We start from the raw sequence: 23,177 nt of genomic DNA, 5'->3' as shown, positions 1-23,177 counted from the left end.
TACCTAAATAGCAGTTTCTATCTCAGGGTCTGAACCAGCATTCCTTGCAAACCCCAAATTCCCACTGACTCTAAGGGAGCTTTGGTTGTGCAAACTATGCAGGACTGGGTCCACAACAAGCAGCAACCAAAACAGTGCATTGTTTCAGAGATTCTCAAACAAATGCAGAAGTCAAATTCCCTAGGAACTTTCCCCTTTTGCACACCATTTAGATGCTAGAAGAACACTGTAAACCACAGAGAGGTAGAATGAAAAGGAATAGATTCACTTTCCTTCTACTGCTAAAATGTATCCTTATGTCAAACTTAGAACTGGAAAAACTCTGTTTTTTACAGTTGTTAAACAATTACTATAAACTGCACTGTGGCTACAAAAATGGTACGCCATATGGAATATAAAACAGCATTTTACAAAAAAAAAAAATTAGCAACTTGCCAGTTAACCCTAGTTTCAGGTATTATGCTAGAAATAGCAATGGCCTAGCCAGCTGGCCCTAAAGATATCTAAGAGGGGGGCAAGTTGGGAAATCCAGCTGATTCTAATAATGAAAGATCTGCCTTGTGAAGCCAGAGGAGGAAGCCTAAATATATAGAGAGTGCCTGAAAAAGAGATGATTAAGAAGCCAAATATAAATGTATGAACTCCACAGGAAATGTCAGTTAAATACAGATTGTGATAGTCATGGAAATGGTAAATTGGGCTCCTTATGCTGTCAATTAGTCTAGATGATCAATGCCCTAATGCTTCATATTACGGTAATACTGTGCAGTATAATCACATGAACTGGACCCGGTGTTTATACAGCCATATGTGCTACTATATATAGATATTGAAATGCAGAGCTGCATTTAGATTTGTTTTACTTAATAGCTCTTAAAGTATGAACAAAACATTTTGGGTGCTTCAGCAAGTCACAGTGTAGCCATATCGTGCTTACAGTTCCCTGATTTGTTGTTTCTTGTGATGCTATTTAATGGACTCTAAAAATGACTGTAACTAATCCATCTTCAATTTTAATTTCTGAAGAAAACCCTATTGTGGCTTAGGGCAACAAATTAAACAGCATCAACCCTACTGGATGATTCAGAGTTGAGCTTCTTTACAAAGAAGCTTAATTGCTGACCAAATGATTGTGGTGGTTTCTAATATCCATCTGTTATTGTGCATTAACCACTATTTTTGGGAGTTGCCATTCAGCATGTGAAATGTTTGCTGCACTTAAAAATTTAGAGAGTGAATCCTAGCTCTGCTAAGGATCAGGAATAATGTTTACAGAGGTGATTTTTCTGTTTATAATGTTTGTGTGTGGGAGTCTCACTTTAGGGGAGAAAAGACACAGAGATTGCTCAGAGTTATCTTGTACTGTACTTTGGCAACAACATCATCTATTCATGGAACATGCTTCACTAAAAAGTTCCAGGGTGTTTTAGCATTCAGTTAAAAGCAGCATCAGCCACATTAACTTTTGTTTAAAACAATTCCCTATTTCAGCATGAAGCTCCAGGCTAAATATGATCCCATAACCTGGCTCCAGTCAGAACATGGGCCTGTAGCATTCTCTGTCAGCTGCAGTGTTTAAAGGTCTAATCTGAAGTCAGAGGAAAGACTCCTATTGACTTCAGTGGCCTTTGGATCTGTTCTTAAGTGCATAAGATGAAGGACATGAAAAAGTACATTGACCAGCCTTCCATGTCTTGATGGGCAGCGATCTCAATCTGGCAACACTAAAGAGATGATAATTATTGTACTTCTGTTTATAGCTTTCTTCCTCCAAGTGATCTCAACATGATTTAAAAATATTAAACTTAATAGTACCTCTGTACATGAGTAGGTATTATTACACCCACTGCATAGAGATGTTAAAGTAAAATCTTTCAAAAGTGGCCACTGATCTTTAGACACCCATTTTGGTCCCCAAAAAATAGAGGCATCCAAAACTGGTCACCACTTCTGAAAATTTGGGCCTAATGCCCTGATCCTACAAAGACTCAGGTCTAGCTCAGTGGTTTGAGCATTGGCCTGCTAAACCCAGGGTTGTGAATTCAATCCTTGAGGGGGCCATTTAGGGATCTAGGGCAAAAATCTGTCTGGGGATTGCTCCTGCTTTGAGCAGGGGATTGGACTAGATGACCTCCTGAGGTCCCTTCTAACCCTGAGATTCTATGATATGCTTAACTTTATACATGGTGAAAAGTTAAGCATATGGACTCCAACAAACCAAAGGCCTATCCTGAATACAACCCACTAAAGCTGCATTCATCTTAGTCTAGTCATACATAAATGCATCACTTGGCCAGATATTTGTGTTAGCTCTCCGAGCTCTGGTCAAGTGTTGTATCAAGCCTATTTATTGGCCACAAAGAGTCCATTACTAACACTTACAGTGAACTCCACTCCCAACACAACCTTCCAAATAAGCATGCTAATATAGCCCAGCTCTAAAACATTCTCATAGCATGAACCACATTTGAAGGGAAAGCTTGTCGCATGGATCTCCTCCCTTTTTGCAATTCTGTGGATTATTTCCATTCCTAATCACTTAACAACCCAGTAACTACAGCAATTGCCTGTATGCTAGGGAGATATTTAACATATACTTAGCTGTCTTTAATGTGATTTAACAGCTGAAGACAAGGAAAACTGGCACCATGTGACCAGTCAACTCTCCTTAGAGAAGTTGTTGAGCAAGTGCACAGCGGACAATTTTGGGAACCTCTTAGGGTGACCAAACAGCAAATATGAAAAATCAGGATGGGAGGTGGGGGGTAATAGGAGCCTGTATAAGAAAAAGACCCAAAAATCGGGACTGTCCCTATAAAATCGGGATATCTGGTCACCCTAGAACCTCTGCACTATGGTATTTTGTTACACAATTAGTCCATTTGTCCTAGCACTTAAAAGGGTAGGTCCAGGCAGGTACAGTATCACCAAATTGTATCAGGAGTATCTGTTCTACAATTTATAAAGGAAAGATGGACATGGAGGGGTGAGTAAGGATACAGAGGTCTATGGCAAGGGTAATCAATTACTTTTTTGCAAAGGTCCAGACTCCAGAGAAAAATAATACAAAAATAATAACAATAATAAGTAAATAAGATTTCAAGGTCCATTCAAAAGTGTCTGGCGGCCCTGATTTGGCCTGCAGTCTTATTGACTATCCTGGTCTATAGCTTTAATCATTTGCAGACACCTAAAATTTTTTGCATAGAGGTGCATACTCCTTTGGAAATTAGACATAGTCTGTGGACTCCTAGGGGTCGGTGGATCACGGGTTGAAATCTACTGGCATGATCTAATGAAGGAGAAGCACAGGAGATAGAGAGCAGAAAGCTGCCTAGACTTACAGGTTTGAACAATGAGAACTCGATGAAGGACTTGGGTTTGGAAAATGCCTGTTGATTATTGCAGATGTTCTGCCAGTTTTCCCACAATGGGAAATTAATACATAAAGCAGGGGAACTGAGAATCAGGTTTCTTGTATTAACAAAATTACAGTGAGTAAAGTTGTAAAAACCTTTTGGAAATGTAACTTAATATTTCTGGTGGGAACCAGCAGCACTGGATGCAACACAATGAGGTGTGTGGAAATTGCAGCAAGTGTGCAATGGAAGCAAGTGCACAGGAGCCATAGTGCAAATGTGCAACATACTAAGCAGCTAGGCACTAGGCAGGGTGCAAACATGCAACACAATGAGCAGGCATGGGGCAGCTGTGGCATGAAGGTGCAGCTCAACAAGGTGCATGGCAAACGTGCAACGCAAGCCCTGGTGCAATTGTGCAACACAATGAGCAGACATATATGGCAGCTCTAGTGCAAATGTGCCACAACTTGGAGCGATTGGTAGCCGTGGTGCAAACGTACAACACAATGACCAGACGGCTGTCACCTCAGACCTGCCCGCCTTCCCCCACCCCGAGTGGGCAGGAGCGGGTGGGTTTGCGGCCAGGGTTCAGCTGTGCCGCTCCGCCTGCGATGGCGGGTTTGGCGGTTTCCTGTAGCGTTTCGGGGAGATCTGTGTGCGCTGGGAGGGGCTCCCCGGGGCTGGGCACACCCCAGGCAGGGGTGAGGCCTCTCATGGGCTCCCCACAGCGGCGGGAAGGTAATTGCACGGCGCCCCCAATAACTGCTGCGCTGCCTCCTCATCCTAGTGCCCCCCGCCCGCGGCCTCGTGAGCCATTCAGAGCATCAACCGCCACAGGCAGCAAACTAACGGAAACTTTGGCTGGAGCCCTGCGCATGCGCCGCCCCACCCCCTCGCCCAGCTCCCGCAGGGCATGGCGGGGGTTGTCGTTTCTTCGCGGTGCTCGGCGGAGGCAGGGAGCGGGAGGTCGAACCACAGCTCCCGGCAGCCCCTGCGTCCCACCCTGTCCCGGGCGTCTCTGTGGATGCGGGGAGCAGCGGGGATAATGAGATGCGTGTGAAGCGGCTCTGTCCCGCGGGGCGCCGGAGTCGCTCTGTCCCGCAGGTGAGTAGCGGGCTGCGCGCGGGCGGAGGGGTCGAGGCAGGAGCCGTGCGCGGGGCAACCCCGGTGGCAGCACCGCCCTTCCTGGGAGGCTGGGTCCGGGGTGCAGCCAGCGCAGGCTCCGGGAGTCCGCGGGGCAGCCCGGGCTCCGGGCGCTGCGCTGCTGCTGCTACGGGGCCGCGGATTCCTCAGCGCCGACCCGGGCGGCCCCGGGCTCCCGCTGGGGTGGGGGGGACCTTGACTTGCGGGAACGGGCTGAGGCCACATCATCTCCGGAGAGAGGTGCAACCGCTCGCCTGCGGAGGGGGGTCGCTTTACCGCGGGTGACTTCAAAAGTGGCTCCCGGAGGGAGGTCTGGAAACTTTCAGTTCCCCCCGACTCCGAATCAGAAACGGTGTGAACGAGCGAGCCGGCCACTCCCATTCCCGCGCGCTGCCCGGGACAGACCGACTTGTCCCTACACCGTGCGGGGCCATCGCCCGCGCCCTTCTCCAGGGCCACGGGGGGTAACGGGATCACGCAGAGCCCGCTGCAAAGCCTCGCCACACGTGTGAGTAGCTCCTTCGAGCTCAGGGGCCCCATGGCATGAGTAGGGGGTTTGCAGGGCTGGACCCAAATGGTGTATGACGTGGGCCTTCTCGGTCAGTCCTGCCAAAAACATAACTTCCAGGAGAGTGAGAAAACTAGTAACAGCCCAGCCAACCACTTGCCGACGAGGGAGAGGAGTCGTGTTTTATCTGTATTATTGTGGCACCTCCGAGTCTCAATCACAGACTAGGAGCCCGTGCCCACGGTTCTGAAAGGTCTAAGTAAGAATAATGGGGATGAATTTATGAGAGCGAAAAATGTAGGTTGAACATTAGGAAAAATTCTCTGAAAGATCTAATATTTTGTGAAACAATCATCAAACGACCATGGTGGAAGATCACTTGGGACTTTTGAAACTGGACATGAACACACACTGAAAAAAGTAGTGTACCGAGCACTGTTGTACTGGCAGGGGAGTGGACTCTAGGTCATCTAATAGGTCATTTTAATCTTTGATTTCTGGGGTTCTGTGAACTATTTTATTTTTACAATTTTAAAGCATTCCAGGAATGAGTATTGATTTCAAAATTTAATTTTTAAAATGTATATAAAGTAACTAATTTTTTTAATCCCTTTGTAATCCTTGCATGGGGAAACTGTATAGACATAAGTTATATTTACATGGAATAGTCTTGTTAAATGAACCTTTCTGGTAGTACAACAATCAGCCCCCATTTTCAATAAACTACTTTAAACATTTACGTGCAGATAATAAAAAATTGGCATTAAAAAACTTAAATACAAATATTTAACATTTTAAAATGTTGTTAGTATAAGAATCGGGAAATATAAGTGACACCCTGGCCTACAGCATGCATCCAGTATCTACATTTGACCTGGTTTCTCTTAATTTCTAGCCACCAATGACCTCACATCAGTTAATTCTTTCATCTCCTTCTCTTGCCCACATCTCTGTACTTCCTCCGATACTATTCCATATTCTTGGAACCACTTCCCCAAATTTGTTCACTAAACCACTTATCTTGCTTCCTTTAATATGCCACCTAAAATCTAATTGCTGCTATCTCATCTATGAGAAGTGAGGGATAGGAAAGGAGTACACGGAAAAACACACACAACAACCAGCTCTCAGAGTTAAAGGAACAGTTAAGATGTTCACATGCTTTATTGCAGTGGTTCTCAACCAGGGGTACGTGTACCCCTGGAGGTACTCGGAGGTCTTCCGGGCGTACATCAACTCATCTAGATACTTGCTTAGTTTTACAACAGGCTACATAACAAGCTCTAGTGAAGTCAGTACAAACTAAAATTTCATAGACAGTGATTTGGTTATACTGCTCTGTATATTATACACTGAAATGTAAGTACAATATTTATATTCCAATTGATTTATTTTATATTTATATGGTAAAAATGAGAAAGTAAGCAATTTTTCAGTAAGTGTGTGGTGTGACACTTGTATTTTTGTCTGATTTTGTAAGTTTTTAAATGAGGTGAAACTTGGGGGTACACAAGACAAATCAGACTCTTGAAGGGGGTACAGTAGTCTTTAAAGGTTGAGAGTTACTGCTTTACTGAGTAAATGCATGATCTTACTATCACTTTTGCCTTCTTCTCTGCTTTGTTTGTTTATGGCCCTAATTTGTATTGTGACAAATGTGCTCTTTGAGGCAGGGACTGTCTTTATTTTTCCTAGGTGGCTAACACACTTTTGAGCACACAAAAAGTAATAATTTTGTTGTAACTAGTTACACTGAAAGACTAAATAGATAAAAATTTACTTTCCTTTTTTGGATGGGGTAATTGTGACAAGCTACGATATTAACCTTGCAATAAGCCACCTTTATGTCCTAGTAGCAGAGCTCCATACCAGCAGTTTTGATTGCTGGATCTGGGACTAATTTTCCTCCCATCTTTACATCACTTTTATAACTTTTTACGTACACACACTCATGTGGCTCTTTGGTTAAATTGTGGATAAATATTCACCAGTAGTTTTATTCTGTTAAATTAGTCTTGTAATGTTAATCAGCCTTATTCCTACTCAGGGTAGTTTTTATTTCCTGTCCTGAAGAAAGCATGGAGTTATTTAACTTTTTTAGGATTAATTTAATTGTTAGAGATAGTAATGTTCTCTGTGAGCATCCCTCATCTACAGAAAATGTGATGAAAAGCATGTGAGCTTTTATGTCTTATATTGATTTGTTTTTGAAAAAAGTACATTTTATATATAGTATCCTTATACTTGGGTCACCTGGTGGAGCGTTTAGATAGTTTCATTTGATGGGAGCAGAGTTACATGGGGAAATGCAGAAATGTTTGTTTTCTGTTATTTCAACGATATTTATTGAAACTGTGAAAGATACATTGATGAACCGGCGACATTTCTCTGAAATGCTGTGCACTCTCTGCAAAATGTTGAGCATCCTTAATTTCTGAGGTTGTCAATAGGAGTCATAGAATTGTGCCCTCAGTCCTGTTTCAGATTAGTATATGTCTGACATGACATTTCATTGTGTGTTAAACTGTTATATTGCTCACTGTTGAAATGCAAATATGCCTCACTTTGTTCTTTAATACAGCCAAATAATAAAGCTCAGCGCTATTAAAAATTCAGCCAGAGCTGTTGGTGTAGACAAAATGTATTCAATGAATGGTTATTCAGCATAGCTCCTGAATGCTTGAAATGCTGGTTCAGGCAATGTCATTTTACAACAAATAATCAGAGTCCATAATTACCAGATGCAGAGCAAAAAAGAATTAAAATAATCACAAAACAATAATAAATACATATAAAAAAGTGGCAGGTTCACTGTTTGTCAGGTATAAGAACATTAATATGGTGTACAGTAGCTCTTTTGAAAACGTGTAAATATCTTTCTACTGCTAAACTTTTCTAGGTGCTGTATTTTACATTTTGATATTGAATGAATAATATTAGAAATTCCAAGTTAAGTGCCAGAGAATTTTCTAATGATAATATTGTGGTTTTGTAAATGATTGCATTTAATGTATTTCTTATCCCACCCACAACCTACAAACCAATATACCCATAAAACAGAGCTGTGCTCAGCCCTTCTACATCAATAATTACAGTATGAACCACTCTTTCCTCTGACATTACTGGGAAAAACAATCATGAAATGTCAAATGTAGCAGGTATGCTGGGTAGCTTTAGGCACCCTGTACACAGTATGGCATATAACAAGGAAGCAGTTAAGCATCTGTTATTAACCAACAAAATGAATGTAAACATTGATTAATTACACTAGATGTATTTGCAAGGAATTAATACTACTTTGAAACTAATGTGATTATACTGCTATTATGCAAAATTATAAACTAATTTGAAATAATAACATCAATTTTTTCCATCTACCAGGCAGAATACGACATTTCAAAATGCTGCAGATTATCTGGGTGAACCTAGAGATTAGATTTAATGTACTTGTGTTTTTAGAAATGCTGTTCCTGCATTTCATGAGATAAAACACTTCACAAAAATGAAAAATTGGAGATCAATGAAGGTAACTTTTTTACCATGTCCGTACATGTTAATGAACTCTGAGAAGAACTTTTGAAGAAAGAATAGATTCGTCATAAACACTGATATACGCAGTATTATTGGCTCAGGATGCTATCCACATGTTTTTTTGTTTAAATAGAAAAAGACATCTAAGTGAAGATGAGCCTTTGTTTGATATATAGTGTCTGGAGTTAAGTGAGAGAGGAAATATTTTCAAAGATCTACCAACAGTATTCTCTATCCGAGACCAAGATTTTCTCAAAAGAAATAAAATGAAGGACCTGTGTGAAAAAGTGGCATTGATTTATTCCTCTGAAGGAGACAATTTCATGATGATTTAAGCCTCTCCCAACATCTGGATGTGGTGCTAAAGGCAAGTCTGTGTCTTTGATCAGCTGATAGAAACTGTGGAAAGAGGACCTTTAATTTAAAGTAACTTCCGGCTGAAATTCTCTTGCTCATCAGCTTGAACAGAATTAAAGGGAAAATGAACATGACGTATCAGTCAGGGGACTTTTACTGAACTGAAAAAGGGAAACTTTAGACTGTCTTTTAAACTGTAAAATTATAACAAACACCCTGTTCAAATATTTTTTTTAAAAAAGTTGACTACAAGGCAGATCTCTACAGATTTAAAGAAAGTCAGATGTCAGCAAACAATTCCTCTCCTCCATCCTTACAGAAATTTTCTCCTCCTGCATCTCATGCTGCTGCACCACCAACCCCTTCTCTGTCTTCAAGTCCCCAGTCGGGACTCTCCAACCGGCTGTCCAATGGCAGCCTCAGTACACAGAGTCTCACCAACTCGAGGGGCTCTGTGCATGGGGTCTCATTCCTGCTGCAGATTGGTCTCACTCGGGAGACTGTCACCATTGAAGCTCAGGACTTGTCCCTCTCATCTGTCAAAGACCTAGTCTGTTCTATAGTTTACCAGAAGGTACAGTATAACAACATAAAATGCTGTTGATTGTAATAATTGTTTTAATTTTACTGTCATCGCTATCACTCTGGTAATTTGGATACATCAAGTAGTTATGTGCAGAGACAAGACCAGTGTTGGAATTGTGTTAAGGTTGATCCCATGTAGTGCTAAAAGATGTATCTCCCAAGATGGGAGTATCAGTTAAAAGGAAGTGGGCTCTCCTTATGTCTGGCTTCTGAAATCCTACAACAATAGAAATGCAGTAATAAAGTTGGACTCTTCATACAGTAATAAATTTTGATAATATAGAAAGCATGTTATTTTTTTCCCCTTGTGGTTGTAGTCAGTGTTGCTGCTCTCTAGTAGTGTTCTTCTGTGGTCGTTTCCACTATGTATTTGTGTTGAAGAAAACATTGTTCAGCAGTATTCTTGGTATAACACAGCAATTCTCAAACTGTAGTCCTTGGACCAGTGGTGGCTCACAGAATGATTGCTGGTGGTCTGCAGGGGTCAGGTGGGTCACATGGTATTGGGTCTTCTTGTTTACAACTACAAAATTTCATTAAAAGGCAGCTAATACTTTTTCTAATATTTCTTTTCCATGTGAGCAATTGCTATAGTTGGCACAAGGATGCAATACGCTCTTCAGTGGGAGGAGAGGGTATCAATGAGACAATTTTTCTATTAAGATGGGGGTCTGCAGTGTGGAAAAATTGAGAAACCCTAGTGTAGTGCTAAAATGTTCTGAGTTGGTAGAAAGGAAATGTGCATTTCGTTATTTATGTTCATGTGTTGCATTTATGTATAGATTACATGCTATTAACCAAATTTAAAGTTCACGTTAAGTTTCAAGCAAATAATAAAACCAACCTAATTTTATCTATTCCCTCAAATGAGTTGTTATATTAAACAGTTTTATAGAAGGGGAGTAGGAAAAATCATGGGAGAAAATAAACACAATGGGAGTGTGGACTAAGTTGCTTTTCTTTGCCTGTAATTGTTTTTATTTCTCTGAACTATGTTATGAATAGATAGGCTTATTAGACTTGGAATACAGTGTTCTTTTCCCTTATTTAGGATTTTGAGAGGGTGAAGGTAAGCTCGATATGAGCACCAGTATCTAGATAATCCAATTGCATTTCCCCTTCTCCATAAGATTTTTTTTTTTGTATTCTCGTTCTGTGTTCCACTTTTTTTTTTTTTTTTTTTTTTTAAGATAGATAGTAAACATATTGATTTCACAGAAGTTTTGTGAGCTACCAAAAATAGTTCAGGCAATGACCCATGTAATTTTTGGTGGGGAAAAAATATAGGTAGGACATAAAAGTTAGCATCACTACTGTTTCCAACCTTTTATGGTCCTTGTTTCTTTTTCTTTCATCTCCCTCTTTTTGCATCTGTATGTATGCTTGTTTCTTCCTGTCTTCACACTTGTGACACCTTTCACTGTGTTCATTCTCTCTCATTTTGGCACTTCCTGTCTATTCTTCGTGGCCTCAGCTACAGTTGTTTCATAGCTCAAGTTCAGAAGCACATTATATGTGGAGCCAGTTATATTGTAAAATTGGCTAGGGTTTCAAGATCCTGCTCTTCCTCTCCCCAACTGACTTTAATGCATCTGTATACTAACTGTTGTGACTGATGATGCCAATAGAGAGCTGCTTAGGGAGAGCATGTCCTGTGCAGGCAGCAAACAACTGCCCAGGAAATTGGGGGAGGGCTGCTTGTGTGTGTTGGACTTACCTTTCATAAGTACTTTTGCAGCTAGTGCACAAGTGGCAATACTGTATCCTGCCAGGAACTGATCCTGAGGTCAGGTGGCAGAGCCACAATTATATCCATAAATATGTTCTATTAACATAAAGTTCTCAAGCTTACACTTTGAGAATTATTCTGCACACAGATACTTATTGTCCCATCAGGAATGCCTTGTAATTTGGTAATATTCAGGCCTCACCTACCTGTGGCATTTCATAGCAGGCTCAGTGTCTCTTCTCTTGACCAGTTAACTTCTCCCGGCCTCAGGACAGTACACAGCTTGTTCTCATGCAGGTTCAGGAGATGCACACTTTTAAAAAACTGCTAATAGTAAATTTGTAGAAGTTTAGGAATTGTGATTTTTTTTTGAACTGTTTCTAACTTTTGTTCTTATTTAAAAATTTCTCAACTCTACTGATAGTTTCCTTTTACTCTCGGTATTTCTTCCCTATGTTTCTTATTATTGCTTCTAAGTCATATTTCAATTGCATGTTATTTCTTTGTATAGCTGGGATGAGGGAAACCACTCTTGATCAGTCTCTGTAGCCTCAGACACCTCTGCATCTGAGGTTGAATTGCCTGGCTACCTTCAATAGCTCCCTACCTCAGGACAAGCTGTAGTAGAATTTTAAAGAATGTTGGTTTGGGGGCTCCAGCTGTCCTCACAGAGTGCGGATTAGTAGCCCTTTCCCCGTCATAACCTGGAGCAGCAGGGGCAGGATTTCTTTGCAAGTCTTTCCAAATACCTCATATTTGCCCCTCTTAAAAACAGTTATCTTCAAGCATGTTTTAATTTCTCTTAGAGGAGTTCAGTATACTTGAAAACTACACTTCCATCAGAAAGTATAGTAGCTACTACAGGTAACAGCTAAAAGTTCTATAACTGAAATTAGAGAGCTGTTTTCATTTTTCCAGTTTACTTTGTGTGTAGTCAGTTTTGCTGTTTTGACAATGGTCAGTTGGACTTCCTGTTTCATGCACTGCCCTTGGGGGATCTCAGTTCATCCAGGTCCTGCAAGAGTAGCAGCAGCAGAATTGAAATTGAAGTGGGAGTGGGCATACCTTTTCACTGAGAGGAAGGGGAAGAGAGAGAAGATTGGAGGGCCAAAAATGTCTGGTTTGCTCTTGAACTTGCCTTCAAAACTCCTTTTAAACATCATCAAGAGAGCAGAAATAAACCTTTCCAAATTGAAATTCAGAGCATTCTGTGTATAGGGGATTCTGTATCCGAACATTTTTTTTTTAAATTAGGCAGTTTAAACAAGTCAAGTTGTCACTGTTCTTTAAATCTGACAGGGATGTTCCCAAATTATCCTTATTTTTACAACCATGCCTGAACCATAATTGGCACTGCTTCTGTCTTTCCTTATTTAGATTACCTGTGTACCAGCTACATTTTTGTCAGGGTGGAGTTTGGAGAAGAACCTTAGACGTAACCAAATAAAAATATAAACTTAAAATGCATGTTGTTAAAAATAGACATTCATATGTAACCAGTGTGTTAGAGCAGAGCGAGTCTTGCTATCTGGTAAGATGTGGGAGCTGCCTCCATAGTACCCGATTTAATATTTAAATCTGCTGCTAACTGCAACTGCTCTCTTCCCTGCACACCCTCTGATGTCAGGAATGAAGTGAAAAGTAGAACTGTTTAGCAGCTCTCACTAGAAAACTAGTGTTTTAATGCATTTTGTGAAGTGTTCAGCTGACAGTGTGCTCTAAATTGTAACTAGTATTTTCTTTATTCTAGATAAAGTAGAGGCAGTTTTCTCATAAATTTATTATAAATAAGAAAAAGATGTTTTACCAGTTTAGTTTTTTTTGTCCTGTTTTCTTTAGAACAGCAATCTCTGGCAAGATCTCCCCTCTTTCCCATTCTAAAGAGTCTCTTCTGTTATCTCTCTCTACCCTTGCAACCTGTTCCCATTCTTTCTCAACTCTCGTCATCCTTGATTCCCTCTGTTATTTTGGCTTTCTCTTATCTTTACCTGCAATCTCTTCTGTGGCTGATTTTCTTTTTGCCTTGAATTATATTTTTGTGTGTGTGTGTGTGGTTCTCATTTTCCTTTCTAACTACTATTCTCCCTTTGTCTTAAAAGTCATAGTGTGTGATGTTTTTTTCACACTTCTTAGATTTCTTCCCCTCTCAATTTCTTTATGGTCCTTCCAAGTTGGCTTCCTCTCCTCCATTTCCTGAAACTGTCCTGACTAATGATCACCACCTGGCAAAGTCAAAGGGACACTCCTTATTTATATTCATCACTCCTCAGATTTCTCTCCTCTTTGATTTCATCATTCTGTGCTCTCCCTTTTCTCCTTCTATCGCCATATATGTTGGCTTCCCTGAGGGTTCTATTCTCAGTCCCCTCCTTTTCTTTCTCTGACCGCATCTATTTCCTCTGCTTCATCTACCACCTCCACACTTATTCCCAAATCTAGCTCTTTACATTCATTCTCATATTTCTTGTTCAATCTATCTCTTGGATTCTGATATCATTCCCCAATTTTCTTCTTTCTTCCTAATCTGCCTCCTTTAACTCTATTAACAATTCCTTTCCATTCTGTCTGCCAGGCTCTCAATCCTAATATCTTTTTTTGCTCTTCTCTCCTCCCATATGCAATCTCTTGTTATGTTTTGTCACTTATACCTCTAGCATCTTCAAAATCCAGCCTACCACGTCATCTGCACAGCTGAAACCCATGTGTGGCACCTGGACACCTTGACTACTGTAACCTTCCCCTGTTTGGCATCTCTGGTTCTCATTTCTTCACCCCTCTAGCAATAATGTTTTGGATACACTAAAGTCGTCCTCTTCTCTCTCCACTCCAACTGTGTTAGTCCCCTTTTTGAATCTCACCATTAGCTTCCCATCTCTTTCAGCATCAAATTCAAGATCCTACATTATCTTGTCTCCTCCACCTGTGTCTCTGGATCTTTGTGTACTTCTCCATCCTTTTACCTGATTGTTACCTTGATCTCCTCTTTTCAGGTTTGGCTTTTGCCTTTGATAATTTTTCCTTCCATACTCTGAGTAATCTTCCTGTTATTGTCTGGCAAGATTCTGTTTGCTTACTTCACATCTCTTTATAGCCCACCTCCTCTGCCAGCAGTCCTTCATATCTTCTCATAACAATCTTCTCCATCCTTCCCTGAACTATTGCTTACTGTTTTGTCTTATCAGAATTGGGGCCTCAATCTGTTAAAAACTTACACATATGATAATCTTATTGAGTTTGCAGGATCAGGGTCTTGAAGTATTTGCAGGATTTGTGGGTGGGCAGTGTAGTTGAAGGAGCACAATCAACTTGAAAGCTAGTCATTTTCAAGAAGGAAAAGTAGTTTCAGATATGACTGTGACAGAAATGGCAATTTCCTGCAATATCCTTGGAAGATGAAGACCTCATTGTATTAAGTTTGTGTATTATTGCAGGCCAGGATTATATGTAACCTGTTTAAGGGGAAGATGCGATAGATGTGAGACTTTGGAGTTCAAAACACTATATTGAAAATGTTGTAGATAAATATGGACTTCTGGGACAATAAGTGTTATGTGGATTTTCTTGGGATTTCTTAGGGAGAGGAGATTAATGCAAATTCCCCTGTTCTGGTTATGCAGCCTTTTGAAGTTATGCCCTTAAGAGAGAGGCACTGTCTGCTGATCATCTGTTACAGAAGGCCGAGACCAAAGTTGTATAAATAAATGGTTGATGTGCCCAGCCTTCATTCTGGTTCTGGATGTAAGATGGATAAACTTGTAATCAGAGAGAAAATCCGGTTGTGGGTTTCGAAAGATTAAAACTTACCAGAAACCTAGGTTATAGTTGGCGGTGACCTGGGAAGCTTTTTAGCATGGTTGTAGGTTCATTTATTGTTTTAATGTTTTCTCTGTAATATTTTTACCTTAAGAATAAATGTGCTTGCTTAGAAGGAGCTGTCTGGTAACTTACAATCGTGTGCGGTACACCGTTCATAGTCTTTGAAGAGAAAGCAAAGCACAGGCAGTGGCCTGATGAGGCAGTTTAGCTTGCCAGGGATAACACAGTGTAAGGCAAGGTACTGTTTAGTCTTAAAATCCCTGGTCTAAAGTTAGTGAGATGTAGGTCTCCAAACAAGAGAGGTGACTGCTGGAAGCCTAAAGTGGATGTCCTTGGTGGACCTCGGAGGTGGCATACAGGTACAGCTTCCTTGAAACTGTGCCAACTATACCTGTTGCTAAGTTTCCCTGCCAATTTTTCTGATTTTGACATTTTTCCTATTTTATGAAAGTGTTTTGTTTCTTGTTCCTGTGTGAAAGACCAACACAAGCATTGGAAGAAATAGACTAATTGAGGGAAAACTGTGCACGTGACAGCACTTTGGTATGGTCAGTTTCAGTAAATAAATGTAAATATCCTTTGTTATGATAATCTTGGCTGCTGCTTGAAACAATAGCAGATAAAAATCAGACGTGTGTGATTTTATTTTTTGATTGGTCACTGTGTCCCTCCTGATAGTGCAGCTATGTTCCAGTGTAAATCTTTCTTTGATCTTTGTATAATTCTACCAATATTTTTTGCTTGAAAATTGCCCAGTTCACTTTCAAGGCAAAAGTGACATTTTCTGCAAAGTTTGAAGAGACTTGATCAATTTTTTTTGAGTTAGTGGTCATTTAAAAAAAAAAATCCCAATTTGAAATTTCTCATGGGATAATATTTAGCGTGTCTCTAGTACACAAATGGCTTAATAGCCCCTTCAGATTTTCTATATAGCAAAATCCAGGGTTGGATAGCGATGACTCACAGTTGCTAACTAGCTAGTACTTTTTTGTGGTGGCTGTCATTGTTCCACAATCTAAGCTTTCATTTATAAAAAAAAAAACAAAAAAAACCCCACTAGTTCATACATCTGAAGATAACTTTCAAAATGGTAAGTGGTGTCTTCCTGAGTCTGCAGACAGCCTGAAACTATCCTAATAAGAGGCATTTGTTGCTCCTATTTATATGGATACACGAGTTGACATTGAAACCTACTTATGATAGTTTAAATATGAGCATTAACTATTTTACTGTTGATCAAAGTAGATGAGAAATAGATCACATTATGACAGTATGCTCATGATCTACTCTGAGTGGTGACTCATTTTGGTGTCAGGAATGAGCTGCTCATGGGAGAGTACCACTATTGTCTGCCTTAGGTTCTTCCCCTGGTTAAATCTTAAAAACTCATGCATAGGATATATTTGGAGAAATGAGGTTGTAATTAAGCAATGTATTAACTATTGTTGGATCTAGTTGTAATTGTTTTTTTTATAGGTAGTGTGCTCTCTAGTAGTTGATTGTAACTTAGCATGAGTCCTAAACTACACTTATGTAAGGGACTGCTTCTGCTCCCATTGATGTCAATGGCAGAAAGTCAATACACCACTATGCAGGATTAGACACGTACAGGAGCTAGCAAACAGAGCTGGAAAACAGGGAAGTTTGGGGGAGGGGCTGTGTGGTGGTCTGGTTTTGTTTTGGAGTTTTTTTGTTTTGTTTTTTGTTTTCCTTAACAGGAGCTTAGACAGGAAGGCTATGCTAAGATTCAGAGGCAACAGTGGTAGTGACCTAAGGAATGGAAGAGACAATGAAGATGACTGGCTGTAGAAGATGCAGTATGTATATTATTCTGGAGTGGGTACGGTTAAGAGTTTTGTTTGTATTAAGTGTCCCTGATAGACCTGATGGAAGAGGGTTGGAGATGCAGGTGGAGACTATGGTTGAGTTTTGAAGGTGGTTCGAGCAGATGATGGAGGGAGGGCAAGAGGAGGCTGAAGGGAAAAGTCAAAACTTGCAAATGCAAGCTGGACTGGAGAACTGTGAGAGTAGACTGCTGGGTAAGGAAAGCAGCCAGCATGGAAGCATGAGAGTACAAGAATCATGCAGAGGAAAGGGCTGGCTAGTGAAGGAGAAATATAGCTCAGGAACAGGTTTGCTGAGTTGAAAAATGAAGAAGGGGCATAGCAGGCAGTACAAGGTGGGAAGACAAGGAAGAAAAGAGTAGCTAGTCCTACAAGAAGAGGGGACAAGTCAACGGAGACAGAGTCAGTGGAGCCCCAGGAGGATAGAGGGAGAGTTGCAAAAAGATTGCTAGAGGGAACAAAAGACAAGAGGACTTGCAGCCAGAAGGAACAGGAGGAAGGCCAGAGAATCACACCATTGCCAGAAGAAGGCAGGTCTACATGACTGGGGGACTCCCTACTAAGAATAGAGAGGCCTGACACCCGAGCTGATGCCCAGAGTTAAGATATAGGATGTGGACCTGATGTTGAAGAGGACCCTTATAGGATCAGGAAAGAATCCACTGATTGTCTTTCACATTGGTACAAATGATACTGCTAGTTTATTGCTGGAACACATTAAGGGAGACTATGCCAGGCTGGGGAATACGCTTAAAGAAATGGAGGCTCAAGTGCTCTTCAGTGGGATTCTACCCCTCCCTAAAGGAGGAGGAGGAGGAAGAGGAAGGTGAGACAAGATTATGATGATCAACAGATGGCTCAGACAGTGCTTTGGGATGTTTGACCACTGGGAGGCATTCGTTGACAGAGGACTGTTTTCATGGGATGGACTCCATCTGAGTAGGGAGGAAAATAGACTTCTGAGATGGAGGTTGGCATAACTCATTAAAAGAGCCTTAAACTAGGAACCCAGAGGAGATGATTGGGAGATGCTCATGTAATCTCTATTCCTGATTCTAACTTTGAACAGGAGGAAAATCAAGAAAGAGGGAATTCAGTAAAGGAAAAAGGAACAGCAGTGGGTAGGAGAATGGACTTTATAAGGAAAGATAGTGCCAATACCAGCAAAGCTAACAGGCAGGTAGGCGATACTGGCAGTAGAATGGCTGTATCTAATTTGGTGAGAAATCTGGGTGAAGCCAAGCAGAAACAACTAAGATGTCTGTACTCCAATACAAGGAGCCTGGGTAACAAAACGGAGGAACTAGACCTACTGGTGCATGAAGTGAAACCAGATATTAAAGGGATAACAGAAACATGGTGGACTAGTAGTCATGAGTGGAGAGATTGAAAAGTATGTGCTGTTTACGAAAGACAGAAATACAGATTGGGGGGGGGGACAGGGACGGATAGCTCAGTGGTTTGGCCTGCTAAACCCAGGGTTGTAAGTTCAATCCTTGAGGGGGCCATTTAGGGAATTGCAGTAAAAATCTGTCTGGGGATTGGTCCTGCTTTGAGCAGGGGGTTGGACTAGATGACCTCCTGAGGTCCCTTCCAACCCTGATTTTCTATGATTCTATGAGTAGCATTGTATGTTAATGATGAGGTAGACTGTAAAGAAATTAGAAGTGATGGAAATGATAAAACAGTCTGGTTGGGTCAAACTCACTTTGGGGAAGAAAACTACCAGAGGTTCCCCTGGGATAGTGCTTGGGATATGCTGCATATCCCCCCCCGGGATCCAATTTGGATATGAATAGAGACCTCTTTAATATTTTTAATGAAATAAAAACTACTGGGAATTGTGTGATTATGGGAGACTTTAACTTCCCAGGTATAGATTGGAGGACAAGTGCTACTAATAATAGTAGGGTCCAGATTTTCCTGGATATGATAGCTGACAGATTTCTTCACCAAATAGTTGCTGAATCTATAAGATGTGATGGCATTTTAGATTTGGTATTGATAGGTAATGAGGACCTCATAGAAGAACTGGTTGTAGGGGACAGCCTTGGTTTGAGTGATCATGAGCTAATTCAGTTTAAACTAAATGGAAAGAGAAACAAAAATAGATCTGCAACTATGGCCCTTGATTTCAAAAGGGCAAACTTTTTTTTTAAAGGCTATTAGTTAGGGATGTGGACTGAACTGCAGAACTCAAGGTTCTGAATGTGGAGGAGACTTGGAATTACTTTGTCAACGTTGCAGAAACTATCTGAAGCCTGCATCCCAAGCAAGGGGGAAAATTTTGTAAGTAAGGGTTGTAGACCAAGCTGGAGGAGCAAGCATCTCAAACAGATGATTAAGAGAAAGCAGAAAGCCTACAAGGAAGGGAAGATGGGATGGCTCAGCAAGAAAAGCTACCTCTTGGAGGTCAGGAAGTATAGGGAAAAAGTGAAAACTGCCAAAAGTCAAGCAGAGCTGGATCTTGCAAGGGAAATTAAAACTAACAGTAAAAGGTTCTATAGCCATATAAATAACAAGGAAAGAAGTGGGACTGCTAAACACTGAGGATAGGGTGGAGATTAAAGATAATCTAGGCGTGGCCTAATACCTACATAAATACTTTGCCTCCGTTTTTAATAAGGGTAATGAGGCGCTTTGGGGAGTGGCAATGGAAATGAAGAAATGAAAGTAGAAATGACCACATCTACGGTGAAAATCAAACATCTTAATGCGACTAAATTGGGGGAGGGCTTGGATAATCTCTATCAAATAATATTAAAGGAATAGATACATGAAATTGCAAGCCCAATAGCAAGGGTTTTTTATGGGCTGTAAACTTAGGGGTTGTACCCTATGACTGGAGGATTGCTAATATAGTATCTATTTTTAAGAAAGGGAAAAAGGTTATCTGGGAAACTACAGGCCTGTTAGTTTAACCTCAATTGTATGCAAGGTCTTAGAAAAAGTTTTGGAAGAAAAAGTAGTTAAAGACATAAAGGTGAATGATAATTGGGATAAAATACAACTTGGTTTTACAAAAGGTAGATCGTGTCAGACCAACCTGATCTTCTTTGAGAAGATAACTGATTTTTTAGACAAAGGAAATGCAGAAGATATAATCTATCTGGATTTCAGTAAGGCATTTGATACAGTTCCACATGGGAGGCTATTAGCTAAATTGGAGAAAATGGGGATTAATATGAGAATTGAAGAGTGGATAAGGATCTGGTTAAAGGGGAGACTACAATGGGTCATACTGAAAGGTGAACTGCAGGCAGGAGGGAGGTTACTAGTGGAGTTCCTCAGGGATTGGTCTTGGGACCAATCTTACTTAATGTTTTTATTAATAACTTTGGCACAGAAAGTGGGAGTGTGCTAATAAAATTTGCAGAGGACACAAAGTTGGAGATATTGCCAATATGGAGGAGAAACGGAATATCATACAAAAAGATCTGGATGGTGTTGAAAACTGGAGTAGTAGAAATGGGATGAAATTTAATAGTGTAAAGTCATGCATTTAGGGACTAATAACAAAATGTTTTGCTATAAGCTAGGGACTTACTTAGAAGCTACTGTGAAGGCGAAAGACCTGGGTGTATTGGTTGATCATAGGATGACTATAAATGACCAGTGTTATGTGACCATGAAAAAGGTTAATGCAAACCAAGAATGCTTCAGGCGAGGTATTTGCAGTACAGATAAGAAAGTGTTTTTGCCATTATACAAGGCTCTGGTGAAACCTCATCTGGAATACTGTGCGCAATTATGGTATCCCATGTTTTTTAAAAAATGAATTGGAACAGGTGCAGAGAACAGCTACTGGGATGATCAGAGGAATGGAAAACCTACCTTGTGAGCAGAGACTAACCAAATAAAGGCTATGGGGAGATAAGATTGCTATCTCTAAATATATCAGAGGGATAAATACTAAGGAGGAAGAGGAGTTATTTAAGTTAAGTGCTAATGTTGACACAAGAACAAATGGATATAAACTGGCCATCAAAAAGTTTAGGCTCGAAACTAGGTGAAGTTCTGGAACAGCCTTCCAAGGGGAGTAGTGGCGGCAAAAAACCTAACTGGCTTCAAGATTGGGGTCGATAAATTTATGGAGGGAATGGTATGATCATACTGCTTACAATAGTATATAGCCAATCTGCGACTGCTAGTGGCAAATATCCCTAATGGCCAGTGATGGGACACTAGATGTGGAAAGCTCTGAGTTACTACAGAGAATTCTTTCCCAGGTGTCTGGCTTTTGGGTCTTGGTGAAATGCTCAGGGTCCAACTGACTGTTGTATTTGGGGTTGGGAAGGAATTTTCCCCCAGATCAGATTGGCAGAGCTTGTTTTTTATTTTTGCTTTCATCTGCAGCATGGGGCTTGGGTCATTTGCAGGTTTAAACTAGTGCAAATGGTGGATTTTCTGTAACTTGAAGTCTTCAAATCACGATTTGAGTACTTCAGTAACTTAGCCAGAGGTTATGGGTCTATTACAGGAGTGGGTGGGCGAAGTTCTGTGGCCTGCAACGTACAGGAGGTCAGACTAGACGATGATGATAGTCCCTTCTGGCCTTAAAGTTTGAGTCTATGAGAGGGTTTTCCTTAGCTCAGTTGGTTAAGGCCTGTATTTTGAGAGGTAAAGAGTTTGGGTTTTTATCTCAACTCTCTTTGGTTTATCTAGCAGTTATTTGTATCAGTGGTTTCCTTTCAGAATGGCATTCAACTCTATCTTTTACAAGCTATGAAAAAATTGATCTTGTCATTAAAAATTACTCTGGGTAAGGGAGCCAATTAGCTGTAGCTCCATATTAAGTTCTTTTTTAGACTTCCCGTATAATCCCTATGTGTGTTTCTTTCGTAACTTTGCACAGGGAATATATTCTTGTGATTGCTTCAGGATAGGCTATTTTTTTAAGTTAGAAAGCAGTTGATCAAGCTATTTTCAAAATATACTTGCTTATAAATTACTCTGTTTTGGCTTCCTGTAGCTAATTAGCATCTTTATTGTAAAATTTTGACCCTAATTTAAATATTAAAATCTAGGGCATATGTTGATTAAAAATGCCTTAGAAAAATCAGCTGGTGGTTCTGATACAGTGAAGCAAGATTTATAAAGGCCTCAGATTTATATCAACTCTTCAGGGGATTTTCTGACTAATCCTACAGTTGGCATAAGAAACACTTTTAAATGCTCCTTTCTAGAAATTTGTCCTGTTTCTCTCTTAGTTCTTTGCATTCCTCTAGCTAAACAACCAGGGTTTCTTCCATATCCTTCAAGGAAACACCAATCCATTTCTCCAAATCTCTGCAAATTTCACGTACACGTGCTTTTTTCCTAACAACTCTGATGTACACTATTTTTGACAATTTAAAAGTGGAACACATAGTTATTCTAATTCAGGATAACGTTTTTGAATTACACAAGGATTAACAAATTGATCTGCTCAGCACCATCAACTGTACATCTGCTTTCTCTTGCGGCTAGCCAGGGTGGATTGATTTTAAATCAAGGCAATTGAAATCAGCAATTTAAATCATTAAATGGAAAGGCTTGAATTTAAATAATCAATTTTAATCAGCTTTTCCATTTGAACTTCAGTTATTTTCCGGTTATCACCAGGGGGACTCCAGTGCATGCCTCTAGGGCAGAGGTGCCCCTTCTCCCTCTGTCATGCTCCACTGTTGCTCCCTCCTCCCCCTCCCCAATGGAGCTGCCCCAGCTAAGCTGCTCTGGACCAGGAGCCTGCCTCCTGTCTGCTGCACAGAGCGGGGGTCAGGGTCGGGGGCTGATGTCAGGGTGTTCTCCCTCTGCTCATGTACCCGCTTGCTGCTGAGCTGGAGTCCGGGAACAGGGTAAGCCTGTCTTCTGCTGCTCCTGGCTTGCGAGCGAATGCTGTCGACAGCAGGTGCTGCTGGCTGAAAAAGCATTCAGGCTCCTGAGTGGTCTTCTTAAAGAGACAACCGTCTTCCCCCAACACACACACACTCTCACACCAAACCAAAATCTGAAATAGCAACCCTGGTGAGCCAGGCGTGGCCAGAGAGCTGTGGGATGGCCAGCAAGATGCAGAGAGCAAGAGCACAGAGCCTGCCATGAGCTGCAGGACAAGTGCCAGGCACCACGAGCCATAGCAGCAGCGCAGAAATAAGGGTGTGTTGTAATTGAAATCAATATATTTGAAAATGTAGAAAACATCCAAAAATATTTAAATAAATGGTATTCTGTGGTTAACAGTGCGATTAAAACTGCCACAAACCACGACTGTTTTTTTAATCTCACGATTAATTGCAATGAATTTTTTTAATCGTTTGACAGCC

At 40.8% G+C, this 23,177-nt stretch overlaps 1 protein-coding gene across 1 annotated transcript in view; it reads left to right on the top strand.

Annotated features, from left to right (window-relative positions):
- The first annotated feature begins 4,335 nt into the window (after positions 1 to 4,335).
- PRKD3 (protein kinase D3) overlaps positions 4,336 to 23,177 on the top strand; it is an 85,463-nt gene continuing 66,621 nt past the window's right edge. Inside the window, exons 1-2 of the mRNA XM_034764953.1 lie at positions 4,336 to 4,466; positions 8,395 to 9,475. Coding sequence (XP_034620844.1) covers positions 9,185 to 9,475 — 291 coding nt within the window. The 5' untranslated portion in view covers positions 4,336 to 4,466; positions 8,395 to 9,184. The remainder of the gene's footprint in view (positions 4,467 to 8,394; positions 9,476 to 23,177) is intronic.

Source organism: Trachemys scripta, chromosome 3, assembly GCF_013100865.1.
Source record: "Trachemys scripta elegans isolate TJP31775 chromosome 3, CAS_Tse_1.0, whole genome shotgun sequence".
NCBI lineage: Eukaryota > Metazoa > Chordata > Testudines > Emydidae > Trachemys > Trachemys scripta.
This window is presented reverse-complemented; position numbering and strand designations above follow the sequence as displayed.